The sequence below is a fragment of the Drosophila busckii genome, chromosome 3R, assembly GCF_011750605.1.
Source record: "Drosophila busckii strain San Diego stock center, stock number 13000-0081.31 chromosome 3R, ASM1175060v1, whole genome shotgun sequence".
Taxonomy (NCBI): Eukaryota; Metazoa; Arthropoda; class Insecta; order Diptera; family Drosophilidae; genus Drosophila; species Drosophila busckii.
The window spans coordinates 10,843,553-10,870,127 of record NC_046607.1 but is presented as its reverse complement, the minus strand read 5'-3'; the positions used below and the strand labels follow the sequence as shown (position 1 = coordinate 10,870,127).

At 42.1% G+C, this 26,575-nt stretch overlaps 2 protein-coding genes across 3 annotated transcripts; both read right to left on the bottom strand.

Annotated features, from left to right (window-relative positions):
- Window positions 1–678: 678 nt before the first annotated feature.
- LOC108604435 (dynein heavy chain 5, axonemal) lies at window positions 679–26,331 on the bottom strand. 2 transcript variants are annotated; one of them, XM_017993909.1, is made up of 39 exons: window positions 26,221–26,331; window positions 25,172–25,309; window positions 24,955–25,114; window positions 24,738–24,888; window positions 23,938–24,682; window positions 23,663–23,873; window positions 22,733–23,601; window positions 22,546–22,665; window positions 22,336–22,492; window positions 22,199–22,253; window positions 21,721–21,854; window positions 21,418–21,644; window positions 21,049–21,345; window positions 20,541–20,985; window positions 19,871–20,070; window positions 18,645–19,811; window positions 18,561–18,579; window positions 18,426–18,505; window positions 18,211–18,368; window positions 17,703–18,153; window positions 17,464–17,636; window positions 16,416–16,571; window positions 16,108–16,318; window positions 13,382–13,768; window positions 12,733–13,318; window positions 12,441–12,674; window positions 12,263–12,334; window positions 9,022–11,708; window positions 8,722–8,970; window positions 6,796–8,533; window positions 6,578–6,730; window positions 6,226–6,518; window positions 5,656–6,148; window positions 4,700–4,889; window positions 4,475–4,631; window positions 2,976–3,071; window positions 2,734–2,790; window positions 2,028–2,160; window positions 679–1,351 (listed from the first exon to the last, which is right to left on the bottom strand). In XM_017993909.1, exons 1-39 carry the CDS (start codon window positions 26,329–26,331, stop codon window positions 1,098–1,100), a joined length of 14,214 nt encoding a protein of 4,737 aa, XP_017849398.1. In that variant the 3' UTR covers window positions 679–1,097. The 2 variants fall into 2 exon arrangements, with proteins under 2 accessions (XP_017849398.1, XP_017849399.1); XM_017993910.1 differs by lacking the exon at window positions 12,263–12,334.
- Window positions 3,088–3,942, bottom strand: LOC108604436. Its single transcript, XM_017993911.1, has one exon. The coding sequence runs from the start codon at window positions 3,679–3,681 to the stop codon at window positions 3,151–3,153; it is 531 nt and encodes a 176-aa protein (XP_017849400.1). The 5' UTR covers window positions 3,682–3,942; the 3' UTR covers window positions 3,088–3,150.
- Window positions 26,332–26,575: the final 244 nt, after the last annotated feature.

Below are 26,575 nucleotides of genomic sequence, written 5' to 3'. Positions count from 1 at the left end.
GGACTTTTATTTCAGTTTTGTATTTTTAAAATACTCGAACATAATATATGTTTTGCAATAGACAATATACGAATAGTTGAGACCGTGTCAAATTTTTAAAGCTTATCATTGCAGCATATGAATTTTATTACAAAAATAACACTAAGCTTTCAAGGACACAAAAATGGTTACAAATCATATAAAAACACAACAAAACGATTTTAGTGTACACGAGCTATTAAATTTTAATATGTATGCATGTGCAAAACTCAATTATTATAACTTATTAAATGTGCTAGAAAAGAAATCAATATACAAATATTATATGTTAGTAATGGAGTGAAATATAACTTAAAAGTAAAATGCACAAATAACAACAAATAACTTTGGCGCCTATGTAAATTAATAATTCCTATGAATAAATATTAAAAAAAAAAAATGCTTAAACGAATTCAATTAGATTTTCTATATGTAAATACAAGATACGATGCTTTGAAAAAACAAAAAAAAAGCTGAATAACTCAAAGTGGAAAAAAATTGAAGGTAAACACAATCAATTGATTGGAAATTCAAAATGATATATAAAAATATATTTAACTATAATATATGTATGTATGTATTTATTTTAATGAAAATATTGAATAAAAACTATAACATGTTGAAAGGGCATTCAATTAAATCAAGCATCTATTAATCACAATTGAAATTGAAACACTTTAAAGCTTATTTATTTCGCTATGCAGAAACGTTTAATTTTCGTTTTGTTGTGATTTCGGCTAATGTGATGTCAAGCCCAATGCTCCAAACACTTTAGCGTAATTCTAGACATGAACTTGCTACAGCTAATTATTGTGTACATTGAATGTACTCCTGTGTGTAGGGACTACGCCTACGGAATCAAGGAACTTGAGGCTATAATTAATAAACTTGTAGCTGTGACGCATGACTCGAGACTGCTCACAGACATACAAATGTAATGTGCTGACAAACGATAATTATTATAGTAGCATTACGGGCGCAGAGCACGCACAACAGTCGACAGGATAGCAAACAAGCATAAGAACAACAACAGCAAAATGTATCCTTAGCTGTGTGCTGCCCGCAGATAATTTCGGATCTCACTTAATGTCACAGAGCAGGGCAACGCCACGCAGTGTCCAGTGCTTGGGATTGAAATCGGTCTCGAAATCAATGGAGCCCACATACTTGAGGTCGGTGCGCTGGGGCTTGCGGTAAATGGGGCACTCATAGAGCTTTGGATCCTTGCCGGCGGTTGTGTTAATGGCATAGATATAAATGACAGGCATTTGTTCATAGAGCACTTTCATCTTTGACTCAATTAGCTTGCCACTGCGACGGTCCAGCGAAGCACCTGTAAAATATAACACAAATAAAACAATAAAGTTTAAAGCCAGCTAGAGACATGTGTATTAATAAGTTCAGCTCGTAAAAGTGTACACGAGGGTCTTTCAGCTCTGGGGTGAGCAGTGTGCCCACGCATGCTGTGGCCAAAATCTTTATTGCCTGACAGCTTAGAGTTGAATTAAATGAACACATGCCATAAATGTGCGCAAATTATGCAAAAGTTAAGCTTAGCTGTGCTTAGCAGACTCCTACGTACCATGTATATAAAACTACCACAGGGCGTATGTGTGATGTTTTTCTTGGAAACTGTCAATTAGCAAAACTTTTCCATTACTACTATACAAAGTAAGCATCTTTCTCTGTCTGTTATAAGCAAGTTGTATTCAAAAGCCTTGGTTAGCGCTTTCAAATCCAATCAGAACAAGAAAATTACAAAGCGCAACAGTTGTACCCAAACACTTTGGCTTGCCACATAAAGAAAACAGATACCAATGTGTGCACCCTGACACAAGGATGTAATCCTCAAGCTCAAGTTACGGGGAGGAGCAGTATAATGCATAGAAAAACGTCTTGCACGACATGTACAAATATTAACAAGATGCTGAATGTATATTCAAGTGGAAATGCAAGGCGCTGATGCCAACAAATGTTCAAGTGACAGGCAAGAAGTAGAAGACACTTACCTTCAAGAAATAGTCCATTCACGTACACACCTTCCGTCGGATACTCGGTAATGTCCTCCTTGTTGTAGCGCGTTATTTGATTCTGTAGCACAACGGAGTCGAGTGCCCAGCCTTTGTGAGCTCGTGTTACCTCCTATTATGCCGTGTGTGTGTGTGTGTGTGTGTAGCGTAAATGCAATTCCCCAGCAGCAGTGCAGGCAAATTGTTTCAAGTGTTGGCACACAGTTACACCAGAGTAAATGCATAAATGTGTGAATAAATTGCAAGAATATTAAATATCAATAAGTATGCGATAACAGTTAATGCAGAGCCATTCATTGCGCATTCTAATCATTGGTCTAAACTCTACTGACTTGTCTGAGCTCGCTGTATGCTAAATATATTGTAGCTGACCCATTGCTGACCTTTAAAAATAGAAACGCTAAAGCATTTCCCTAGAGTAACTTTGCAGCAAAGTACGCTATTAGCGGCAACAGAGCTAAGGGTAGCTTATTATCTTTATCTAAATGCATACAAAGGATCTCCCACCTCAGCTTAAGTCAAGTCCTTGAGGGTTTCTGACCCATTTGTCATTTTCTTTTTTGCTTTTTATATTTAGTGTATGCTGTCATAACTAGCAGCCCATCGAGCTAATCTGTCTGTATTTTGCGTGGTTATGGCAACAAATGCAAATCATATTTTTTTTTTATTTTGTAGTTTCACTCACCTGTCGCATGGCGGTAAGAAAACCTTGCGGATTAAAGAAACCCGTCATCCAGAATACCTAATTTGTTGACGAATTTAACAAAGTGTAGTATATTATATTAAGCAATTAAAGAGCTGCTGACCAAGTTCTTGTCATGCAATGTGTACAGTGCAGAGATTTCTTTGACTGCTTTGTTTAGCTGTCGCTTGTCTGTCTGTCTGCTTGCCTGCCTGGCTGTCTCCCTGTCTAACTGTTTGCCTTACCTTTGGTCTGTCTGTAGATATCCAAGTACGAAACTGTGCATTGCGCTCCAGTAGCTCCGTGTACCAAAAGCCCAGCGTTGTGGACTCCCATGATATCTGCAAGTGACGTACAAACGATTATCACAGTCTGCTGATGTAAAGCACAAATAGTGCTTTTTATTAGTGCACAACATAACTACGGGTTATAACTAAGATTCGATGCGCGAATGAATTCATTCATACGCAGCAAATCAAAGTAAGACGCCTGTTTTGCGCTTGAAAGCCGCAAAGGCTCATATTCCAATTGTTGCAGCTCACTAAGCTTCTTGCCGCGCGTTAAGGTAAACTCTCCCTCATTGAACAGCTTACGTTTCATCTCAAACGTTAACTGTGCTGAACTCGAATGACGTTGTATGCTTGATGTGTTGGTTGTATATGAGTGACACAGTTGGCTGGTTCTTGAGCTTGTCGATTTGCTCTCAGACGCCTGCAATTCTCGCGATGAGGCACTCTTCAATCTTTCGGCGATTGTGCGTATTTTTGTACTTTTCGCAAAACCCGGAAACGGCGTAACATCCGCCCTCGCTTTCAGGAATCCATACTCCTTGTCGGCACTGGGCACACAGCATGTGCAGGCTAGTTGTTTATATGTTACCTTCTTCTTCGCACTATTTTGCTTTGACCTTATGCAGGATTTGCTGGTGGTCGCCAAGCTGTGCAATGGCATCTCTTGAATACTTCAGATAATGTGTTGAAAGTGTAACTTGTTTTTTTTAGCAAGTATATAATTGTATTCTAAGCTACTATTATGTTCAATGTTTGTTTATATATGGACTACTACTCTATTGTTAGTTGTGTGCATTTATTCATTAAAGTTCTATGAAATGAATATTAAAAGCCAGCAGCGCCATAATTGCTGTAAAACCAATACAGATTTTTGGATTTGAAGTTTTGGCGCAGGAAAATTTCGTTAATTGCTTGCGTAATTTGCTTTGCGTTGTTTGCTTTGATCAACAACTCTCTGACAGTTTAAACTTAACCCAACAAAACATTTTCCTTTCTCTTTTGCCTTGTCTTTAATTAAGGTAGCTGCGACGAGGCGTTAAACGTTTACATGCATAAATAACAATGAGCCATAAACGAAATGGCTAAGAAAAATCAATCAAAATTTTCATAAGCGCCAATTGCTACCGCTAACCAAAACTGACCCTGCCAAAACACAGCCTGTTGTGCTTTGTGCTTTGTTGTGCGTCGGCAAGGCCCGACATTGAGGGCCAAATTTGTTTGCCCAAAGATACAAATCTCTTGAGACAATAAAAACGCAAACAAACACAGCTACGGCGTTATGGCCCACGCAAACGAACTCACACGTATAGATTACTTTGGCCCACAAAGTTGTACATAAAATAAAGACGCCTTAGCACCTGGGCGACCATAAAATCTCACACCTAGGCGGTCGCTTAAAGCTCAGATGTGTGTTTGTGTGTGTGTGTAGTTTAGCCTTAAATACACGTACGTACCTTCATCCAGGTTTCGGGTATGCGTGCATCATACATGGCGTCCAGTGACTCCTTCAGCGCTGGACTCATTACAATGGTGCCATCAATGGCCAGCTTCAGATCGCATAAACACGTATACACGCGCTTGATGACGCGCTGCATGCGATCGATTTCCTGCCTGCGGTGGGGCAAAGGTACACATTACTGACTGCATCACACTCACTCACAATGGACTGGCAAAAGTACCTGAGAAATATGTTCATGGGCAGCAGTATGCCCATCCGGTTCAGATTCTCACGCACTTCGTATGCATTGTACTGAGCGGGCAGCTTACGCAACATATCATCCGCCAGCTGATAAACGATGCTCTCTCTGGTCTCGCCTCCGCCCCCTCCGCCCTCCTTGGGCTGCACACTGAGTATGGTGTCCAGTATGCCTGCAACAAATCACATTAGCAAATTCGGCAATAACCGCACTTGGGTCGCCGTACTGACGGCTATGCAAATGCGCTACGTGGGATTTCAACACTTAGAGCAGCTTAAAAATAGTTGAAACCACAACTAATTTATTTATTGAATGCACACACCAACCTAATGTTTACTTAATTAAAAGCGTGCAAAATTTATTGCCTGGCTAGGCTCACGTTATATTTACCTATAATGTAATGCTAATTGATAATGGATAATTAAACTGCATTTAAATTGGAAACTGTAAAAATGCTAATTAAATAAAAAGGCGTCACAAATTGAATTTCTATTTTTAACGGGGAACGCAACAAATACAAGTTATATTAAAATATTAATATACGAAGTTCATTGTTTTTATATATACAATATATTAATATATATTAATTGGCCTTTAAAATTTGCCGTGAAAAGAACCCAATCATATGTATGTGTCTTCTCCCACTCCTGAGGAGACTTTTTTAAACTCATAACTATTAAATTTATCTAAGCTTTAAAGAAAATGTCGGCCTACCGCTTAAGGACAGTCGCTTATTAAAAGACTTTACTTAAGTTCCTTCTGGCAGTCATTGACCCCAAACAATCGTATAGATATACATATATATCAATTTACATGACAATAATAGAATAGAAATAAAATCGAAACGAATAGAAAAAAAGCAGCGCAACTTGCGGGGGGTAAAGCTGTGAAAATGAAAGAAAAACAAAGCTAACTTAAAAAAAGGCACACTTGCTTACCTTTGGCCGAGTTAATCTGGTACGTGATGTCAGCATTGGAATGCAAACCAAACACTTCGGGCGTATCGTAAGCGGGCAGACTGTTTATGTAATCTATGAAGCCTTGAAGGTTCTTTGTATTGGGCACTTTGTAGCCCTTGTAAAACTCAAAGGCATTGGACAGCAGCTGCTCACAGAACCACACCGAAGTGAAAGTGGTCAGCAGACGCTTATCGAAGTCATCTGTCACACGTCCGCCATACTGCACCTCACCAATCATGTAGACCAGCGTTTGCCAGGAGACACCCTTCTTGGGATCCATTTCATCCAAATGGTTCTGTATGAACTGCACGCTGGCGGCGAAATCCGCCTGATTAAACTCATAAGGTATGTTCCAGCCCAGTGGTCCAAACTTGCGACGCTCCTGTACAATCGTATGCAAGAATGCGACTGTATATAGCAAGGCAGGCCACTGGGTGGCGGACGTATAGTCCAGGAAGTCCTGCGTGAATGACTGTGGAGAGGAAGCAAGAGCGAAAGAAAAGCTTAACAAGCGTTGGCAATTTGAGTATGAATAATAGTTGGACCCACCTGATAGCTACGCTTCAAGCTGGCGCGTATGCCTTGTGGCGGTTCGTTGGTAAATTTGAGAGCCATCTGCAGCAGGCCAATAGGGAACTCGGAGTGCGGCTCTGTGGTCACCCACATTCGAAAAGACTCATCAATGTGCTCTGTCTCCACCAGCATATCAATAACCTCCGTACAAAAGGGCAGCGACAGATGCACATTCTGCAACAACACCCAACCGCCATTAGCCATGGACTCCATAATCATTTTACGCGCATGATACTCCTGCCCTTGACCCATGGACACTGACTTGAGAGCTGTTGGCAATTAATGCAATTTGTATTGTTGTTGTCATTCTCTTGGAGTTGCCGCTTACTTATGTCCTTTTGCTTTGCTAGGGCGCCAATTTGTGTTGTTGGATCAGACCCAATAGACAGCAGGCAGACAAAAGGTGTACGTGGCTCCGACTCTGACCAGGTGGCCTCCAAATCCAATATCTGCATCTCACTGTACTCTGGGCCCAACGATTCTATAAGCGTTGCAAGTCAAAAAATAAATCAAATCCACATAAAAATTTGCCCTCAGTGAACTTACCTTCAATATACTTTTTAGCCTGGGATATAGTGCGATCTGGGCACCAAGAGCGTATGAGTAACAGCTTACGAAAACTGTCAAGCACAGCATTGTAGCCGCAAGGTATTTCCTCATTCTCAGGCTTCTCACACTCGTACCAACTGCGCCAGTCGCGTTCGTTTTGCTCAATTACCTGTAGCACTGTGTTAAACGTTTCGAGCTTACTAATCTCTACCAGATTAAGCCAGGTAATATCTAGAATCCAGCGGAACGGTTTGGGTGCCACACCATTTAAATCCAAAGATGCACCGCCCTTGATAAAAGTCAAAAACTCCTCATGACTTATGTTGCCGTTATAGTAATCAATTTTAATAGCCAACATGAGGGTAAACAGCTGCTTGTGCCGCTCGTATAGACTGCGATTGGTAAACTTGTACACCTCATAGGTTAGATAACGCAGTATGATATTTATGCGCTCCTCAGTGACGCTGGACTTAGTAGACTTGGTAATAGAGTTGTTGAAGATGACCAGAAACTGCTTGAGTGAGTTCTGGTACATAGCATTCACATTGCTCATTTCAACAATTAAAAAGTATAGTATGGAGCCGCGTTTGGCCACCGCTCGAAACTCCTCACGTGCCTTCATTATCTTGCGCTCTGTAACTTCGGATATTTTGAGCTTTTGATTAACCTCCTCAGCTGTGGTCTTGGTCACACGCAGCACCTCAATGAGCGCCTCATCATCCACCAGCGAGCCTTGAGAGGAACTTAGACGAAACAACAGATTAGCTTCTAGCTCCTTCATGTTGCGTTGATTCTGCATCACAGTTTCGAAAAGAGCGACACGCTCCGCTTCGAGATCTGACTTTTCCATGAGTATAACACGACCCAAAAGCTGATCCTCCAGGCCACGCATGGTGACTGTAAAGTCAATTATAGAAGTCTTGGCGCTAACTTCAGGACTAAACGCAGGATTGGGCAGCTTGGTGGTTATGTACAGCATAAAGCCCGGCATAACATCGCATTCCTTATCACCTACTAGCACTTTTTCAATGCTGCCAGACTTGATAAAGTTCTTCTCCAGTACATTGTCTATGACCGGATCAAGATCTATGCCCACATCCTCTATTAACAGCGGCCTACCCAGCGACAACGAGTCCTCCAAATGTGTACGAAAGTATTTGTGATTCAGCGATGTTATCTGTAGCTCATTACGATCCTCTTTGCACTTGATCCATATCTTGCCTTGAGTTTGCGGATCTACCAAAAGCGGATAGCTGCTCGACTTTGTGGCTATTAAAGCATTTTGCACAGACAAATCATCATTGGGCAAACCCTGCAGCGTCCACTCCGACACAGTTGAAGAATCCACTAGCATGTTGATGATGTTCAGTCCAGTGGTAAAAGGTATGGTCTTCTGCTTAAGTATGCCCATCCAGGTGCGTATGAGATTGGCGCGAAACTCCTGATTATACGGACCACAATAGGACAGAAAGCCCGTAGCCAGCAGCACATCACCCACCAGCTTGCCCAACTGTATTTTGAACTCCTTGCTCTGGTTGGTCCAGCGATGCTTCTCATCAGATAGTCCATTAATGAGTGCCGTGGCTGCCGTCATCTTGCGTAAACAGACATTGGCAGCATCCATCAGACGCTGCTTCTCACCCACCGCCTTGTCATATTGGTCCTTAACAGCCTGAAGCGCCTCCTCGCGCTCACGCAGCTGCTCCTCTGCACCAGCTAAGTCGTCCATAGCAAGCTATGAAAGTTAAGAGTGCAATGTAACTTTGGTGCTGGCTAAAGATTTCTATTCAAACATTTTTGAGAATTTATATTCTCATATATATATTATATTCTTTATCATTTTTAATGATAATTAATGATTATTTTAATGATTCATTTTCAATTTCAATTAAACAACTATAATTAGCGTAAGCAAAAACTTACCTTAAGACGCGCTTCTTGCATTGTTAGGTTTGCTTTTAGCGGCAGCACCTCCTTGTTGACGCTGTGAAAGAAAGACATGGCCTTGGTCCAAGACAGCAGACCAGCAACGTCGCCGCATACGCGACGTGCCATGTCCATGTTGTAGTCCTCCATGCGAAAATATGGCTGCAGCAGATCAATCATTTCATCATTAATAGTGTCCTTGGGATAGTTTTGCAGCTGTAGCAGAAAAGTGGCGCTTGCCATCATCTAAGAAAAGTAGAAGTTAGTCGTCAGTATGTTCTCAGCAGTCATAGTTACCTTGAGCGACTCCTGCCAGGATGGTTTTGGGCAGGGAGTACCCGCGTCGGGTATGCAAGGATGTAACTTGCGCTTAAACAAGATAAGCACGCAGTCCATGATGCGCATGATCAGATGCGGTGGTCTGCCCAACTTACGCACTGTAGCTATGTGTGCCGGCTTAATGGTATTGAGTGCATTCTCGGCTTCTTCGAGTGCTGGTTTGGCTGCCTCGAGTTTTTCTTCGGCGAGCGCCTTTTCGTTTGCAATGCAAGCGACCAACGCTTCAGCCTTGTCTTTGACGATGAGCACTTGGTTTTTAACAATCTCCGCTTGCATAGCGCGTTCGGTAACCTCAACTAAGACGGATTCAGCGTTTTTGGAGGCTTCGACAAGCTCTTCCTCCATGACAACTAGATCTTTTTTAAGGATCTCAACCGAGGCGGAGGCCTCTTTCAGTTTCTCCAAACCCGTATCCATCTTCTCCACACCATCGCGCAGCTCTTGCTGCTTCAGCTGGTAAATGTTCTTGTAGCCGGCAATGAAGTTCAGATAAGACTTGGGTGTCACGTGAGTGGCGCGACGGAATCGCTGGAAATATTCCTGCGATGTTTCGGCGACAATATCCTGAATGGAGCCGAGCGCATTAACCAGCTCATCCTTCACGGCCGGTGTACACTCAATCTCGAAGTGGCTAAGAAAGTGTCTGGCAACCGAGACCAATGCGTCCTTGGGCCACGGATGCAGCCAATCGATGGTGCAGCCGGAGACCAAGGCGGGAAAGCGTTGCACCCGCGACCGAAATGTCTCACCTACGGGCGAGAAGCAAAATGCCACGTGCAAATTGGCGCAGGTGCGTGCCAAAAAGAATTCCATCACACTTTCCGGGGTCGCTGTTTTGCGTTGATTTTCACGTTTCATGACCGGCGTCAGCTCTTGCACGATTTCGGCCTGCTCATCGCGCGAGAAAAGATTGGAAATGACGCCGCTCGAGAGTATGTTATTGAGATACTCGAGGAAACCTTCCTCTTTAATATCCATGTCAGTGAAGAGAAAGGTTGTGCCCTTGCCCTGGACACCGCAGGTGCGATAGAGCAGCTTTAGGTCCTCTAAAAAGTTGGCCACATTGTACGAACGCGTCAACGCAATTTGGAATGTCTTGTAGCCTGCTATAAACGATGCCAATTTCGTTAGCGACTGTTTTCCAGAACCTCCGACCCCGACCAGCATGACGTTGCCTCTCGGATGCCGAATGATGCGGGAGATCTTCACCAAATGCAGCATTGCATCGGGGAAGAAAACCAAATCCATTCCGGAGCCTCGCACCATCTCATTGAATTGGGCGAGAAACATAACGAGACGCTCGCGAAGCGCTTCATACGAGTTATGAGAGTTCACCGGTTCGTATACCTTGGGCAATTCCATATCAGTGTCCTCACCCTCTTCGCCCGTGGGCTCAGGGGCATCCCTCATAAAGTCAACAAATACCGGATTCGGTATTATCATTTGGGAATGGGACTCGCCCAGCTCCTCGCGCACTAGCGCGGCCAACTCTGAGCCGAACCACTCCTTGTCCTGGAACGTGGTGAAGCGATCGGCAAATACACGCGTGCACTCATGTTTCCACAATGACATGAGGACGCCCTCCGAGGTAATCACCGTGGATAAGGTGCCAACCATGCCCTGCCAGATACGCGATAGATCGCGCAAACTAAACACATAGTGGAATTTGGCCGGCGTAGGCAATAGCTTTTCTCGTGTGCGCTGCCATAGATGACGTGTCACCACGATTAATTTCTTAACCAAACTGCGAACTTCGGGCACAAAGCCACGCTTGGCATTGTAATGACCCTCCCCGATAACGCGGAAGATCTTATCGATAGAGTCGTTGTCGGGTATGTTGCAGTTGAACACGCAAAATTGGCGCTTCAATCGCGATGGTATATCATTGCGTCCACCACCTGGCAGACCCATGGCCGCCACATATTGTACATCAACAATGGTGGTGAAATCGCCTGGTTTTTCCAGGCTATAGAAACCCTTCATGTCCATGGACTGTCGTACAATCTCGTTGGTTATCTGATCGCCCCACTCATTTATCTCGGGCAAATTGATATCATCAATAAAGACAATAAGCTTGCGACCACCGGGTGGCCCAAAGGTAACACCAACACGCTTCTCCACATAGCTTTCGATTGTACGCTGAAACTGATATGGACTGGTGGCCGAAGAGAAATTAAACGACCTACCCATGTAGGTCTCAACGTTCATTTTTTTCATGAAATTCTTCATAATGACCGTTTTGCCTGTACCCTGTTCGCCAATGACCATCACGGCGCGCTCCTGATTGGCAATAGTGCCAATTAGATAATCGATGCGCACATTATCCACAATGGGTACCAGAATGCTTAAGTAGTCTGGTGTGGAAAGCTCCGGATACATGTAGGGTGTGACTAGCGTCTTCCACGACTGCCACACACCCACTGGAGAAACGAAAAAGTCAAATATTGTATTTTCATTCGCACTACCCTTGGGATAGTCCAAGTGTGGAAACGATTCCTTTACAAACAGATTCATTTTAACGCGATCGCCTGTCGAGAGGTACCCGCCTAATCCCCAGGCTAGCGCAAATACATACAAGCGGTGCAAGTGCTCCGGAGTACAGGTGTCCTCCTTTTCCTCGGCTGCGCTTTCGTCGGGCAGATCCTCTGTTCAATAGTTACAAAAAGAGTAATTACAATTGCCAATGTTAGTGTTAATTGGTGCGAAAGTTCAAGTAAAAATCACACAGATTAGTAGCAGTAACTAACGGACAATCACAGGTTTATACAAAAGCTACTCAACAGTTAAAGACACACATATGTACATATTTGTAAGATAAACAGAGCTTGCGTTCAGTTTGTATTGCCCACGTCAGATCTCTGATTTTAGAGCTATGAGTTTCGAAAAACGCACACAAATTTTAGTGCAAAAAAAATAATACTTATAATATATAAGGAGATATAATTAAAATATGTTTGTAAAAAATTAAACTGAATATTTATTACAACTAAGCTTTTAAAATACAAAATATGTTTAGATTTCAAATATAAATTTAAAACTGAAGTCAATAATTGTTTGATGCAAATCTGTTAAAATGGTGCAGTTAGTAATTGGATTATTCTGAACATCGCTGGGGACACACACAGAAGCAACGATTAGCAGAAATTTCAAATATAATTTATTAGCTCTACGAGTAGAATTTTATGCATAAATACGTTACCGACAATCTGACTGCCAATCGATTGCCGTCGAGCTTCTTCAATTTGTTTGTGATGTTCTAAACGCTTAACCGCTGAAATAGTTGTGTTTTTGTTTTATAATAATTTGTTGTGCTTTGCTAATGCACTCGGCGGGGCATGAGGCAAACATATCTTAGATCAAATTAGTCTTGCACTTACCATCTTGACTCTCCTTGCTGGACAAACTGACAGCCTGCTCATCATCTTTCTTGGTGGGTATGAGTCCCTCCAAAATGAAAAGCATTTGCTGCACAATATTACATTGTAAGACGGGCATTTGTAGCTTAACATTTTGCACGCCCCAATTGTAAACATCCACAAAAGTCTGCTCAAACAAATCAGAGAATGTAGACTTTTCACCAGGTGCACGATTCTTAAGCCAAGCCTGTACGACTATTAAAAATCAATGAGGTATTTGTATGTAATTGCTTCAGCTATGCTAGTTGCATACTTGGTCTCGAATCCAATCCAGAGGAACTCATGTACACCATGCCATTCCGAGATACTGTGGCCGGTGAGGCATTATCTATGTTATGCGGTTCAAAGATAATTTTTACGGTGGGCGCCATTGTAAGACGATCACCATTAGCTAACGTTAGTGTTTTGTTATCATCCAACACAGAGTTCAAGTTCTCAATCCATATGCTGTCCACTGGACCGTCTAGCACCAGCCACACATGCTCGCCAGGCTTCAGCTTAAGTGTTTTACGCCACAGCGCTGAAAAGATACCATCGGTCCAGTCATTGGTGGCCACATCAAGGCGTCCAAACATTTGTGCCGCTGTTATGGCTTTGGGATTCATACGCATCTCGCGATGATTATCACCCATGTGAGTCATGGCCTTCATCAGCGTATGTATGCAAGTGGTTTTTCCGGCACCACTGGGACCCAATGTCATGATGCCGTGTCGCACATTTTGCGTCTCGTAGAGCTGTATAAGTTTAAGAACCCAGGGAGGATGGTAAACCAGACTAGCCTCTTCAGTTTGCTGCAAAATGGCCGCCTCCAGCTCGGGGTAGTTGGTCTTTTCGAGAGTCTATAATAACATATTTATAGTTTATTAATTTATTTTGAAATATTTGCTTAGTATGTTATTAACCTGATTGGGAAACAAGTCCGACACCAGCGATATGAAAAGCGGCTCATCATCGTCTATAAGCTTGGATAGATTCATGTCACGCAGGACCCGCATCACAATCGTACTCTCGCTATCCTTAGAGTTCCTGCGCTTGGCAGCGCCCAAAGTGCGGAGCACTGAGAGTATATTCCTCAGGCCAAAATCATAATGCACTTGCTTGGTCAACTGCTCCTCGCACAGCTTGTACAGCGTATAGAATTTACGTGCTAATGTTATGTTCTCCAAAAATCCACAACTCGCCAACTTAACTCTGATGATAATCTGTCTATCCGGCACCATCATGGCTACAGTGCGAAATTGTATCTTTAAATTTTCCGGCAATTCCTTGCGGCCTGCATAGCCAGGATTCTAAAAGTTGCAGTAAAAGTGAATATAAAATAAGTAAATATACAAATTGCTAAAAATACTATGCAAATGGATGCAAACTAGCTGCAAGCATTACGATGCAAATTTATCAAGTACAAATTGATTTATCATATTCGCATTTACCGTGCCTGTCACTCAGTCAATCAGTCACTCGGTTCGAGTCAGCTGTAAACATGACGGTGTATGCGCTGTAACTATTGCAACCAAGGGGAGCTTGTCACTTTACTAATCTGATTGAGAGAAACTATTGGTAGCAACTACTTCAAGGTGCGATTCGAATTTAAGACAAGTTTATGCCATGCTCTGGAATTAATAGCGATTAAATTTATAAAGAGCCAACAAATCCCATCAAATAAATGACAGCTCCATCAACATAAAATTTGACGGCAGCACAGCGAAAATTATAAAAGCTCGTTTATCAATTTGCTGCACAGACATTTGATATGCGGCGTTTAGGTAGAAAAGTAGCCACGAGCCCAATCGATATTTGGTTGTACGCTAATCTAAATGTAAACATTGTTTAGTGGCCAATTTTAGGGCGTGGCTGGCGAAATGAACATTTGCGTTTGGGTCTATGCTCACTACATTTTTATCCATTTTATTTTTGCTGTCCTTTTTACATAAATAAGCAATGTGGCCACGACAAAGGATTTACCCAACAAACTGGAACGCAAACAGTCCCGCACAAAATCCAGTTGCACGTGTGTGTCTGGTACGTGGGTGTGTATTGTATGTTATGTTGTGGGCAGTGACATAATGTTTCATTAAAGTCAAATGCAAGCGGGCTAAAAATGTGTCTAATAATTCAATGCGCAAATTAAAATAGCGCATAAGAGTCGACTACCGGCAAATGAGTGCGAATAGCGATATGCGAATGTAAGTGTACAGGTAGGTACAGATAGGTGTGTGTTTGTTTGTGTGTGTGTGTGTGTGTGTGTGTTTGTTTGTGTGTGTGTGTGTGTGTTACACAACAACAGACATTGTAGACAGCATCAGGGCGCAGCGCTTAATCGCATTACCCAATGATAGTTGCTGTTAGCAGTAATTAATATGCAACTCTCCATACCCAGAGCTGACTGCCAATACTAGCAAACTGTAGGATACACATATTTAAGTACACACATTGTCTATACCTAACATTCTTACAATGGAATTTCGAACTAATTGCATTTTAAACAGCGCAAAATCTGCCACAAAAGCTGTTTAAATATAAAAGCCACAAGCACAGCTCATGCCGATGTGCGTGTGTCTAGGCATATACAAATGAATGTGTATGTGTATGTATTGGTGCTTCTCACAGTTTGCTGTCAATTTTGTTCACACGTAAGCCGAGCAAAATGTCACACGACTTCGCGAAAGTCTCTGTCAATTTTTATATAAAGGACACCCATTAATGGTCTTGTCATTGAAACAAATACATGCGCTGCCTGTGTCTGTACCTGTCGTTATTGTGTATAATACGTCAGTACTCAAAAAATTAAAAAAAATTGTATTTAAGATTGCTAAAATAACCCCATTATATAAAATAAATAATACTTATGAGGGTTTATCTTATAAATATTTTGAAAATATCTAAAATCAAAAACAATGGTGTTTCTTTAGTGTATACACTATTTAGTAATATTTTTTTTTCGAGCGTTATACAATCAACATGTGTAAAGTACATTTAAAAATCGGTTATGTTTTACTTTTGATTTTCTGCTTATTTCTTTTATAAATTTACGAATATGTTCATGCATGCATATTTAAATTTAATAAATATCAATTTAGCCTGAAAGCCTTGCACTCAGCAAAAACTTGTCCCGTCCTGTTTGCGTATGTTGAACATTTTTTTCCGCCACTTTAAATTTCACATGACAATATGCATATTAATGCTACTATAAGGTTTTTTGCATTGTTCAAAAATAAAATAAATGAAATAATGGCAAAGTAGCAAGCAGCAATAGTCTGACAATTTTTTAATGATATATATATATGTACGCATATATATTTCTCCTCGCTGCTTAACAACGAATACATAACATTAATATAATTATTGTTTTAACAGTATTGGCCGACAATAATGAATGAATCGGCTGAAGGCAACTTACTGCTACACACACGTGAATAGAGTGCGCTAAAAAAGGAAACGAAGATGCAACACTTTTCATGCAGCACTTTTCTGAGCAGGTTAATGAAATAAGCGTAAAGTGAAAGAGAAAATGCAATTGTGCAACAGTTGAGTGCGTGATAAAGTGTCTCTGTAGTTTAATTACGGCTCTCATTAGCTTGTCGCAAGTTGCATGAAAGTCTGTGTTAGATAATTAGATGATTAGCTTTACCATGGTTATGAAGATGCCAAACTCTGGATTCATTTCGATTGTATCGCCATCGGTAAAGAGGAATGTTTTCTTCTTCTCCTTCTTAGCGGTCAGCACAACGGCGACCTGTTGGGCAGCCACAGAGAGTACGGGCAATTCGATGCGATTGAATTCATCGAAACAACCCCAACTGCCAGACTGCGCTAGACCCTTATAGATGCGGCCCAGACCCCTGAGAGATGCAATATAAACGAGCAGCGAAATTGAATGAGTTACACGGAAAGATGTGCGCTGAATCTTAAGTGCTGCGAGTCTGTGTGGGAACGCACCTGTAATCCATTTGATCGGAGCAATTAAAAACGACAACATACTTGGCCAGCGTCTTGCCCATATCCTTGACCGTTTCCGTTTTGCCAGTGCCAGCAGGTCCACAGGGTGCGCCGCCCATGCTAAGTGTCAGCGCCTGAGCCAGCGTAATATAACAACTAAAATAAAAAGAAACAACAGTGTAAAAATAAAAATTGCATTTAAAATGCAAAAATGTAAAATTAATAAGCTTCACTAGGGATAAAGTAATATACCGCTGAGGCGGTTGAGTCTAACATAAGTAAGCAACCGAAAAGAAATGTGTATGACGTATACGCACTGTTTTACTGTTGCTGTAATATGTATGCGTCATTTAAACTAAAACGTCGACCGACATTTGGCAATTGCTCAGCAATTCCCTTTGGCAAGTGCAAGCGGATATCAAAGCAGGCGCGAAAATTTAAAGCGACGTCGAGCGAAGGAACTACGACTATGCATACGTCAGAGTAAGATGAACGTGAATTTCGCGGCAGCAGTGCCTTTGGGTATTTGATGAAACATGGCGTCACTTTGTTGCCTGTTGCTGCTCCAAAAGAACTTTATTTATATGCCGCCGCTAAGTGAAATTTATCTTTTGCAAGCTTGTCAACTGCTGACTGCGTAGGCATTGAGTCGTTGACTTCAGCCATTAAAAGGATGTCATTGTCGTTGGTACAGTGTCTGTGACCATTTGCAGTTATCGACTTGGAAGCTATTTTCGTGCAACAATTGTTTGACTTTTTGCAAGAAAACGAGCTGCGGGCCGCCAAAGTGGGGCAAAAGTTTTGCACGTGTTTGAGCCAAATGTAAATATAATAATAAATAAGAAAGTAGTTTCGTTCAAGCTACAGAGTCTACAAATTAAATGAAGTACTATTAAAATAGTTGTCATATGTGTGGTTAACTAAAAAGTTTCTTAATTGCTAAATTAAATGTCAAGCTGTTGAAAATTGCTTTTATTCGAACTAAAAGTTAAAGTTAAACCCCAAGTTCTCGACGAAGTTCTCAGAAAATGTACGACAAGATACGCACCGATCTGTTAGCGGTGTTATAACCAGGCGGTCTGTGCAGCCCAGATACTCGTTTTGATAGGTAAAGGTTACGTCTGTGACAGATATCCAAGTCTTATCCAAATCCTCTTTAAAGTAGAAGCGGCACTGCTTGAGCCACTCAAAGTCATTCGATGATTTAATGTTCATGCGGCACTAAATGAAGTAATTTAATAATCTTTTGCTATAGCAGTTATTAATTATGTAATTATTTATGCCTACCAGTATATCAAATATATCACGCTGATGCACATGTATGGTGATGAGCGTTTCAAAGTTGGTGCGTTCACGTTTGGATAGATTACGTGTGGTCTGATCGATCAGTGTGTTGAGCATTTCTAGAAACTTATTATTCGTCTCGGACATGACTTTCCTCTCATGCCTGGCCTGCATCAGCGCCATTTCTGCATCTCGTGTCCAAATCATTTGAATGCCCAATAAACCAATTTGTGCCGGCACCTTCTCCAGAAAGCTAAGCAATGTGAAATTTGGATCGTTTATTGTCGCATATGCGGTTCTAATTATCGAGTGCAGTGACTGCTGTGCTGTGACCAGCAATTGAGTTAGCCATGTCTCCACCGAGCCCTCGGCGCGTATAGCGCGATCCAACTGTATCATCTCACCCTCGCTGCTTATAATTGCCATCATCTTGTTGTACTCCACGTCATGGAATCTATAACACGAACGGAAGCTATAATGCTTATCAGTGATAAACTAATGCCATACTAACTTGACACATTTGGTATTGTCGAAAATGTTGAGCAAATGATTCTGTATAGTGTGCGAGTCGGAGCCTTGTCCCAGTATCTCCAGCAATGCGGGATCGGATACGAAAAAGAAACGCGGAAACATAATACGCTTGCGCTCCAAGTAGCCACTCAATGATTTCTGTGATACACTCAATCCAGTATATTGTTTACTAAATTATTAAGCTTGGGCGCTTACCTGGCAGATTTCCAGCTGCTCTTGTAGATGTGGCAGCAATTGCTTAAGCAAATCATCGCCCACACAGCAGGCGACAACACCTAAATTCGTTTTATAAATAGAGTTTTATGATTATAAGTTGCACAATTAATTTACCTGGTGTCTCATGGGCGCGCTATCAGTAAATAAATTTTCTTATTTTTGTTGCGCATATTTAAGTAAAAGAAGCTTTTCCGTTACCTGCATAATCTTTTGCCAAGACTTGTCAATTTTGGAGAAACGTTTTGCCTCCTTGGGCAGCTGCTTGGCTATATCGCCGCCCACAAACACGGCTTCCAAGTAGACCCACATGTTCTGCACAAGCAGCCAGCGCTCCAGTATCTCATTGGAGTTGGACAAATCGTAGACCCATTGCTGTATTTGTTTGCGAAACGGCGCATTGTAGCGGTTGGACAAGAGTGAGCCTAGCACCATTAAACTATCCTCCAGTTGACCTATAGTTTCGGCTGTAGTATCGCCACGTAGCAGCAGTTCGCCGCGGTTGTTAAAACTCATGAATTGCAGCTCGTGCACAGACCACTCATTGGTCACTTGCTTAAGCTTGGCCTCTATATCTTTTTCCTTCATGGCACTTATGCAAATATCTTCAATGTCCTCTTTGTGCTTGAGCAGTGGTGCCTCTAATATGTTCTTAAGCGAGAAACCCTCAGAGTCAAACTCGAAAATGTATTTGGTAACATCCATGATGCGCTGCCAATGCCTGGGCTTCATGGCCTTATTGGCCATTAGCTCCAACAGCGGACACATGTCATTAAAGTCATCAATGGTTTTCTTTAATGCATGGAATGCTGGCCACTCCTTCAAGCCTTTGGGCAGCTTGCGACAACGATTTTGAAATTCCATTAGCTCATTATTAATCTCCTCAATGTCCACCTCATTCCAGGGTATATCATAGTAGCTGCTAACGCGGTCAATAACATCATTGTATAGCTTATAAAGTTTTTGCAGCAAGTTTAGCTCCTTGCGTATCTGACCCAGCTCCGGATAATCCGTTTGCGGTAGTCCAAAGAGCTCCTCGCCGCTTTGATACGTCTGCAGACGACGCCACATGCCCTCAAAGCGATTTTGGAATAGTATCAGACGATCTGAGGCTTCGCGTGGTGTTAGGCCCGGCTGCATAGGTCCTGCCGTGCGATATTCCGACACATAGGATATTTTGTCCTGCTTAAAGTTATCCAAATTGGTGCGTAGATCGCCCTGAAATGCCGGCTGCATTTCAAGCAGTTTCACCTGCGCCTGCAAGGCGCCGGCCAGTAAATTCTGAAAGGTGGCACGCAAGTTATCCACCAAGTCAAACTGTTCACGCTCCACTTGCACTTCATAGCGCGTGAGCACATTAAACGCTTCCTGTAAAAGCATTTCAGATAAGTTTATTGTCATTTGTTTGCGTAACAGTTGCACGCCACCTCAATCGGATCAATGCGCAGCTCCATGTCCACCTCCTGTTCACGTATCTTGCCCAGTGTCTCCATTATCATGCGGACATCGTCTAGGTCACGAATGGGGCGGTCAAGTTTGCGGTCCATTTCATTGATCACCGCATAGACATAGTCCATTTCCTTCTTGTATTTCTTTTTCATGGCCTGGCCAATTTTGTGGTTGCATGCTGAAAATAAATGTGTGGCCCAAAGGTGTTTAATTCTCCAGTTATATCAAGGCCACAACATGACCATTAATCAATGCGCACCAGCCCCAACAAACAGTAGCAGGGGCTAATTGATTTCTGTATGCGCTTGTATTCATAGCCATAAGACACGTGCTATTGCTGCTGCTGCTGCTGCTGCTGGCCAAGGTGTAGGCCATTTATTTTTGGGACTTGAACTTTCTATGCGCCGTTAATATGCTTAAATAAATTTGATTATCTAATTGGAAAGCAATAAATTTTGTATAGCTGTCTGCCTGTCAGTATTTGCCTTTGTGGGTGCTAAATGTTTGGTTAATAGTGCATGCATTTAGCAAAAGTTTAAGATATTATTTAATGCCACGGGTTGTTAAGTCAAGGATGGCCCTGGTTCCGGTTGATTGGTTGGCAACAGCCTAACATACAATACCTTTAACACCCACTTAATTACTCACATTTAATCTCAATCGCCAGACCATACTTGAGCCTTTCATTGTACACGGCCACACACTGGCCAAAGACCTCCATGTCGGGCTCGACAAGCAGATTGGCATCCAATTCAGCTAAGCAACGTAGCGTTGATTCAAATTGCTGTAGACCAAACTCCATCAGCTGGCGCGTTGTGCGATCGTTTTTCCAGAGGAAATGATATGGCTTCCAGCGCTTAATGTACGTTTGAATTTCGGGCTTGATGTTCTTCGTGCAGCTGGAGAGTTGATTGAGTGCCTTGGCCACCTCCTTGTTGTCCATAATGGCCGAGTAGAAGCTTTTCAGCATATGCGGCATCTGGGGTCGCTCCTCTGAAGCCAGGCAATAGATCTTGCGACGTCGATTCTTTGCACCGCCAGCTGCTTCAGTGTGGTTGCGTCCGACGCGCGGCTGCACCGTCATCGAAACTTGCTGCGGTTGGTAAGACAAGATTTTGGAGAACATTGCGAAGCTATTTAACGGTGTGGTACGCACCGGCGGATCCTTGCCGCTAGTCCACTGAGCCACACCCTTCGCAATGCCTGTGATATTCTTGCCCGCCGTCACCAATATATCCTGCAGCTCGTCCAGACTCGGTTTGATGACCACATTGGGTATCTGCAGCTGCGCGTACAGCGCAAAGATCGGCTTCTTGCTGCACGTCTCGTGCTCCTCAGCAATGAACCGACGTCGCATTGTGTCCAGCGCCGCCCGTATAACCTTGATCAGCACATCAATCACCTTGCGGCTATAATAGCGACGCATCTCTACCACAGCATTGCAGACCATATCCTGAATAGATCATGAGAGAGAGTTGATCGCATAAATATATATATATATATAATATGTTTATACTGAACGCACCTGCATGCCTTTGGGAAGACTGTCTGAGGTGGAGAGCAGCGTCAATGGGTTCTCGAAGCATGACCAGAGAATGCTCCAGTCCTGCTGTTGACCTCCGCCTCCACCACCACTACCTCCGCCACCACTTGAGGTTGCTGTTGTCCCCGCATTCGCGTTGGACGTTCCAGCTGCAGCACCATCCTCCGGCTTGTGGCCAGCCGTGCCCGTTTGGTCTCCTTTGGGCGTAGCTATTGAAAATTACAAATTACATTTGCGTTTATTTCAGTTAACTTGAGCTCAAGCACAGCTGGGCTAACGACTTGCCGTCAAACAAGGTGACCACGTCATCCCCAGCAATCTCTTTAAACGTTTCTGTGGCCTTGTCCACCAAGTTCAAAACTTCCTCCACAGCCTCGGACACCATTTGGCTCTTACGATTTAGCTCAATAGCTGCTTTTCTGTGAAGGACGAAAGCTTAATAATATTTGCGCAGTGACTTGATTAAACAAAAAGCTTTTAGTATAACTTGTTGGACAATGTTAGAAGTGGTTAAAGTTGTTACACAAAGCACAACCTTTTTTAAGTTACCATGTTAGTATTAATAGAAGTTTGCCAAACAAAGTTTTAGCAATTAAAAAACTCATGCATAAATTTGAATTGATAAATTCAATTAATCACGTCAAGCCACACAAAGTATGTGTGAATGTGCGTGTTTGAGTGTGTCTGTGTGTGTGTGTGTGTGCTACCAACATACTACAAAGTTTTTCTTTCTTGTCACATACTCGACACTCGACAAACTCACCTGCAAGCTTCCTCACTGCGCTCTAGAAATTCATCAACTGTCCAGATTTCATCGTCTGCTTTGGAAATAAATGTGAAAAGTTTGCAAGTGCTTTAAATTAAAAATGAACTCTCGAGAGGCGTGCGCGGCAATTAGACCTGCTGGCAGTATCTGCAAGGAGACATCCTGCATCCACATGAGCACATTGAGTATGCGATTGGAGTAGATGTCGTGCACACGAGCCACCAGCACCTCAAATGTTTCAATAGCCTGCTTGCAGCGCTCATAGAATTGTATCCAATTCTGGTTGGTCCACTGTCGGGGGCATATCCGTTAGAAATTGTTGACAGCAGACAGAATGAACTCACATTGATGTTATGCAAACCTGGTCGCAGCATGGCTGTCAGACGCACCAGCTGTGGCAAGAATAGTGGACGCACCTCCAGCTTGACAGCTTTCACCGTCGATAGAAACATTTTGATAAGACTCTGTGTGGAAAGTGCAAAGATTTTAAGCTATATTTTACTCAATGTTCAATGGGTTATTTATACTTACATTCAATGAGTCCTGTATGGTTATAAAATACTGATGACGACTCATGAGCGTCGCCGCCACTATAGGCAACTCGATATTCAGTTTGGCCAGCATTTTGGCCTCACGTATTAGTAATGGAACAGTGGGATGCAGATTGACAAACAAACGATCGCCCTGTAGGCAAAGCAACGGTTGCACCAGACAAGCATCCGCCACACTAACATCCTGGTCCAACCAAATGGAAACAATCTCATCCTCATACTCCTGCAGAATACCCTGCACATTGTTGAAACGCACATCCAAATCTCTAGCCAAGGGCAACGAACTCAATACTGCATGATCCAGCACTGCATCCATGAGCTCGGTTATATGCAATTTCAGAGCACGACACCAATGTATGCGTCCAGCAATGGGTGGAAAATTGCGCGCCAGCGGAGGATCATCGCGTTGCTTGCGAAAGGTTTTCAAAATGCGATCCACCTCCTTCTCTACATAACGCAATATGCGCGTGTATTTCTCATCCATGCGTGTGAGCGGTATCTTCTCGCTAACCTTTTCGAAACGCACTAAGAACCGTATGCACTGTGGTGTCTCCCATACAGTATCAAAGTCGCGTTCTATAAGTGTGGCAATGGTGTCCTTAAGCGAATCTGTTTTGCTTATGAAGCGATCGAAGTCCACATTGAAATCTGCATTGCGATGATCTAGATAATCGTACTTTTTGGATGTGACCTCTTTTTTGGAATCCTCAAAAGAGTTTGAAGCATCTTCCAAAGCCTCTCCAAGCAGTAATCCCTCCAGACGACGTTCAAATAAGTGATTATAGTCGTCAATAAGATTAAACATGTTAATAATCTTTGAGAGGCGCTCGCAGAATGTATCAAACTTCCCTGTTCATTAGAAAAAAAAAGACTAAAAATCCATTGTCTCTTGATATTCATTGGTACTTACCAAACACAAAGTTTTCGGAAAAGCCAAATGGTGTTTGATTGGGCAAAAATGGTTGCTCTCTAACGGTATAATAGGTTTCATGGTATATGTGATTTAGTTTAATGCAGTTGCTTAGCTTGGTGCGTATTAACGTGCGATCTTGCGACCAAATTGTCTCCTTACAACGACATGTGATGTACGATTTGCATGTTTCAATCATTTGGTTTGTTATCTGGAAATGGAAAAAGGAAAATGAACTATAGATATTATTAGTCAAACATAAGTATCATACTCACCTTCACCATCAGAGCCGAAGTTCTCTCTGACGTGTTGTAAAACTGTGAGACACTGTAGATGAGACGAACTGTTTGCAGCAGGCTTAATATGGATTCCTTCATGCTGACGGGATCGTCCAGATATAATGAGTGACAGCATGTCTCCATGGCTTGTATGAACTTTGAGTTGTCGCGTGCCTCGTTATAGCAGAAAGTAATCTTACGATCGGTTTCCTTCCACTGTCGCATTACACGTGAGCCGGCTAGAAAGAGACAATGCAGCGTAAACTGCACCTCTCTGTCTTGTAGATGAGCCAAGAGTTGTGAGAATTGAGCACCACGCTTTTTCCAATATTCCAATTCGTCCTGTGGACCACTGTGATCGTTTTCTTTGCGTAACTGCTCGCTCTCCCCAAGAATTTTCAAGATGCCCTTGGTCCAGTTGTTGACACGCTCCTCCAGTTGTGTGCAAAACTCTTGATTCTTGGCCATATCCTTGACCTCATCGACGACCAGACAGCCATCAAACATATCATTGCCATCGGCAAACACATTATAATGATCGCAGACTTGTTCACAAACTCGCAAGGCACTGCAAAACGAGCGCAGTCCTGGTAGCAACTGTCCCTTTATAAGACCACAACTAACGTCCTCCTCGTCGCCTTCTAGGCTGGGAAATGCCAATGCTTGCATAAACACAAACTCCACAATGCGCTCTATGGAGGTCACCAAGCCAATGTTTTTGGCATCTATGACACCACAGTACCTACAAGACAAGATTTTTCACATATAAGAATAAGAATTATTGAATAGCAACTTACAAGTCCTTTTGGAAACCCTCCTCCGGCAGCTGCTTGGAAGTATTCACGCGAAATATATATATACAGATGCCAGTAAACGCACAGGTCCAGCCATCGGTTAGAAACAATTTCTTTTGCTTAGGTGGCGGCAACCCGCTGGGAGACGCTCCCCCTATCAAACGCAAACGTAGTATATAAAAAACAAAGGTCTTGTCTGCCTGTACGGCTTAATATTAACCTTGAGGCGTTTTAGAGCTGCTAGATGCCATGCCAGTGCGTGATGGACCTGGCTTATTGGCATCGACTGCAGGTGCTGGCTCCGGCTCGTCCACTTCCTGATAAAACCACAAGAGCTTGTTTTTCATATTGGGCAGAAATAGCTGATTGATTTCATCGAGCTGGGCAGGGAGTTCATAATATAATATAATTTAAAAGTAAAGGGCACTGTTAGCTACCATATCCCCTTCGAATATGTAATCCATGAGCTGATGTCTGGGCAACTGAGTGGCATCGATCAGCAACTGGAAAGTAAATTCCAGGCGAGGATCCATCTCGCCACGCCGAGCTTTGCGCTCGCATTCTTCACGGCGTCGCTGCGCTTCGTCCGCGTCCATTTTGTTTATTTATTTTTTGTAAACCAATTTACCAAAGCCCCAATGTCATATTGGGTTGCAGTTCAATGCATGTTAAACCGTTTGTTGCAAAAAAATATTTATTTATGTAGCAAAAAGTTTTACGTGCACATGGATATTTATTTATTTTTTATTATTTATGTAATTCGGTTTGTTATGTTATAGATTTATTAATTACATTAAGTTCATGAGATGTACAGTAAAAATACAAAATTCAAAAATAGGAAAAGAGTTCAAAATTGGATTAGTTTCAAAAAGTAGTTATGCTTATTTGCGTTTCAAAAAACAACAACGCACTAAGCTACTAATATTGAGAGCAAAAAACAAATTACTTACAACAACTATTGCCATTACAAATACAAGTACATGAACTAGTATTACAAATACTTTGAAAGTGTAGATTGACTTTCAAACGAAAGTAATTGCAGTGCAGCTAGAAAAAACGACAGTCGTGGACTCAAAAATCAAAATAGGGCACTAGAACATAAGACGCTCCATGGAGCACTCATATGTTTGCCATTATGTGCGTACTTATTAAATTCTCTTTTTTTGGTTTTATGTTTGGAATATATTAAATTATGTTTGCTGCAACGAGAGTGAAGTTTAAAAATATAAAATAAGGTGTTTCTTAGGTGTCTCAGCTATAATAATGTAAAAATAAATTCAATTATTAAACATATATATTACACTCTTTTAGTCCAACTACTTAACATTACACCACAGAAAGGATTACATAATCAGCCAACAAGTACAAGGAGCTAGCAGTTTACATATTACATTCAAACTGAAGCAGAAATACTTTATACACAACTAGTAAATGTTGCACTAAATTTTTGTACATTTTTTAATTAGCAACTAATTTGAATGGGCACCTGTAAAATGTCACCCTCGTCCTCTTCCTCCTCCTCATCTTCGCTACCACTCCCATTATTTCCCCGCATGGCCAATACATGCTCAACCAGCTTTTTTTTCTGCACAAACATTACAACAACAAAATGCAAAAGCCACACAATCTATTATTTACTATTTATTAAATTTACTGGTCGTTGAATTTTCGTTTTATTTATTTTCACTGTCTTCACACGTTAGCCAAAATCAATTTGTTCAACTTTATTGAGCAAACAAAGTTGCAATTGAATTGGTTGGCACCAGTTGCCAAGGCAACCCACTTGCCTCCCATTTACAATCGGGATCAGTATAACGCGCAAACATTTAAAAACTACCAAT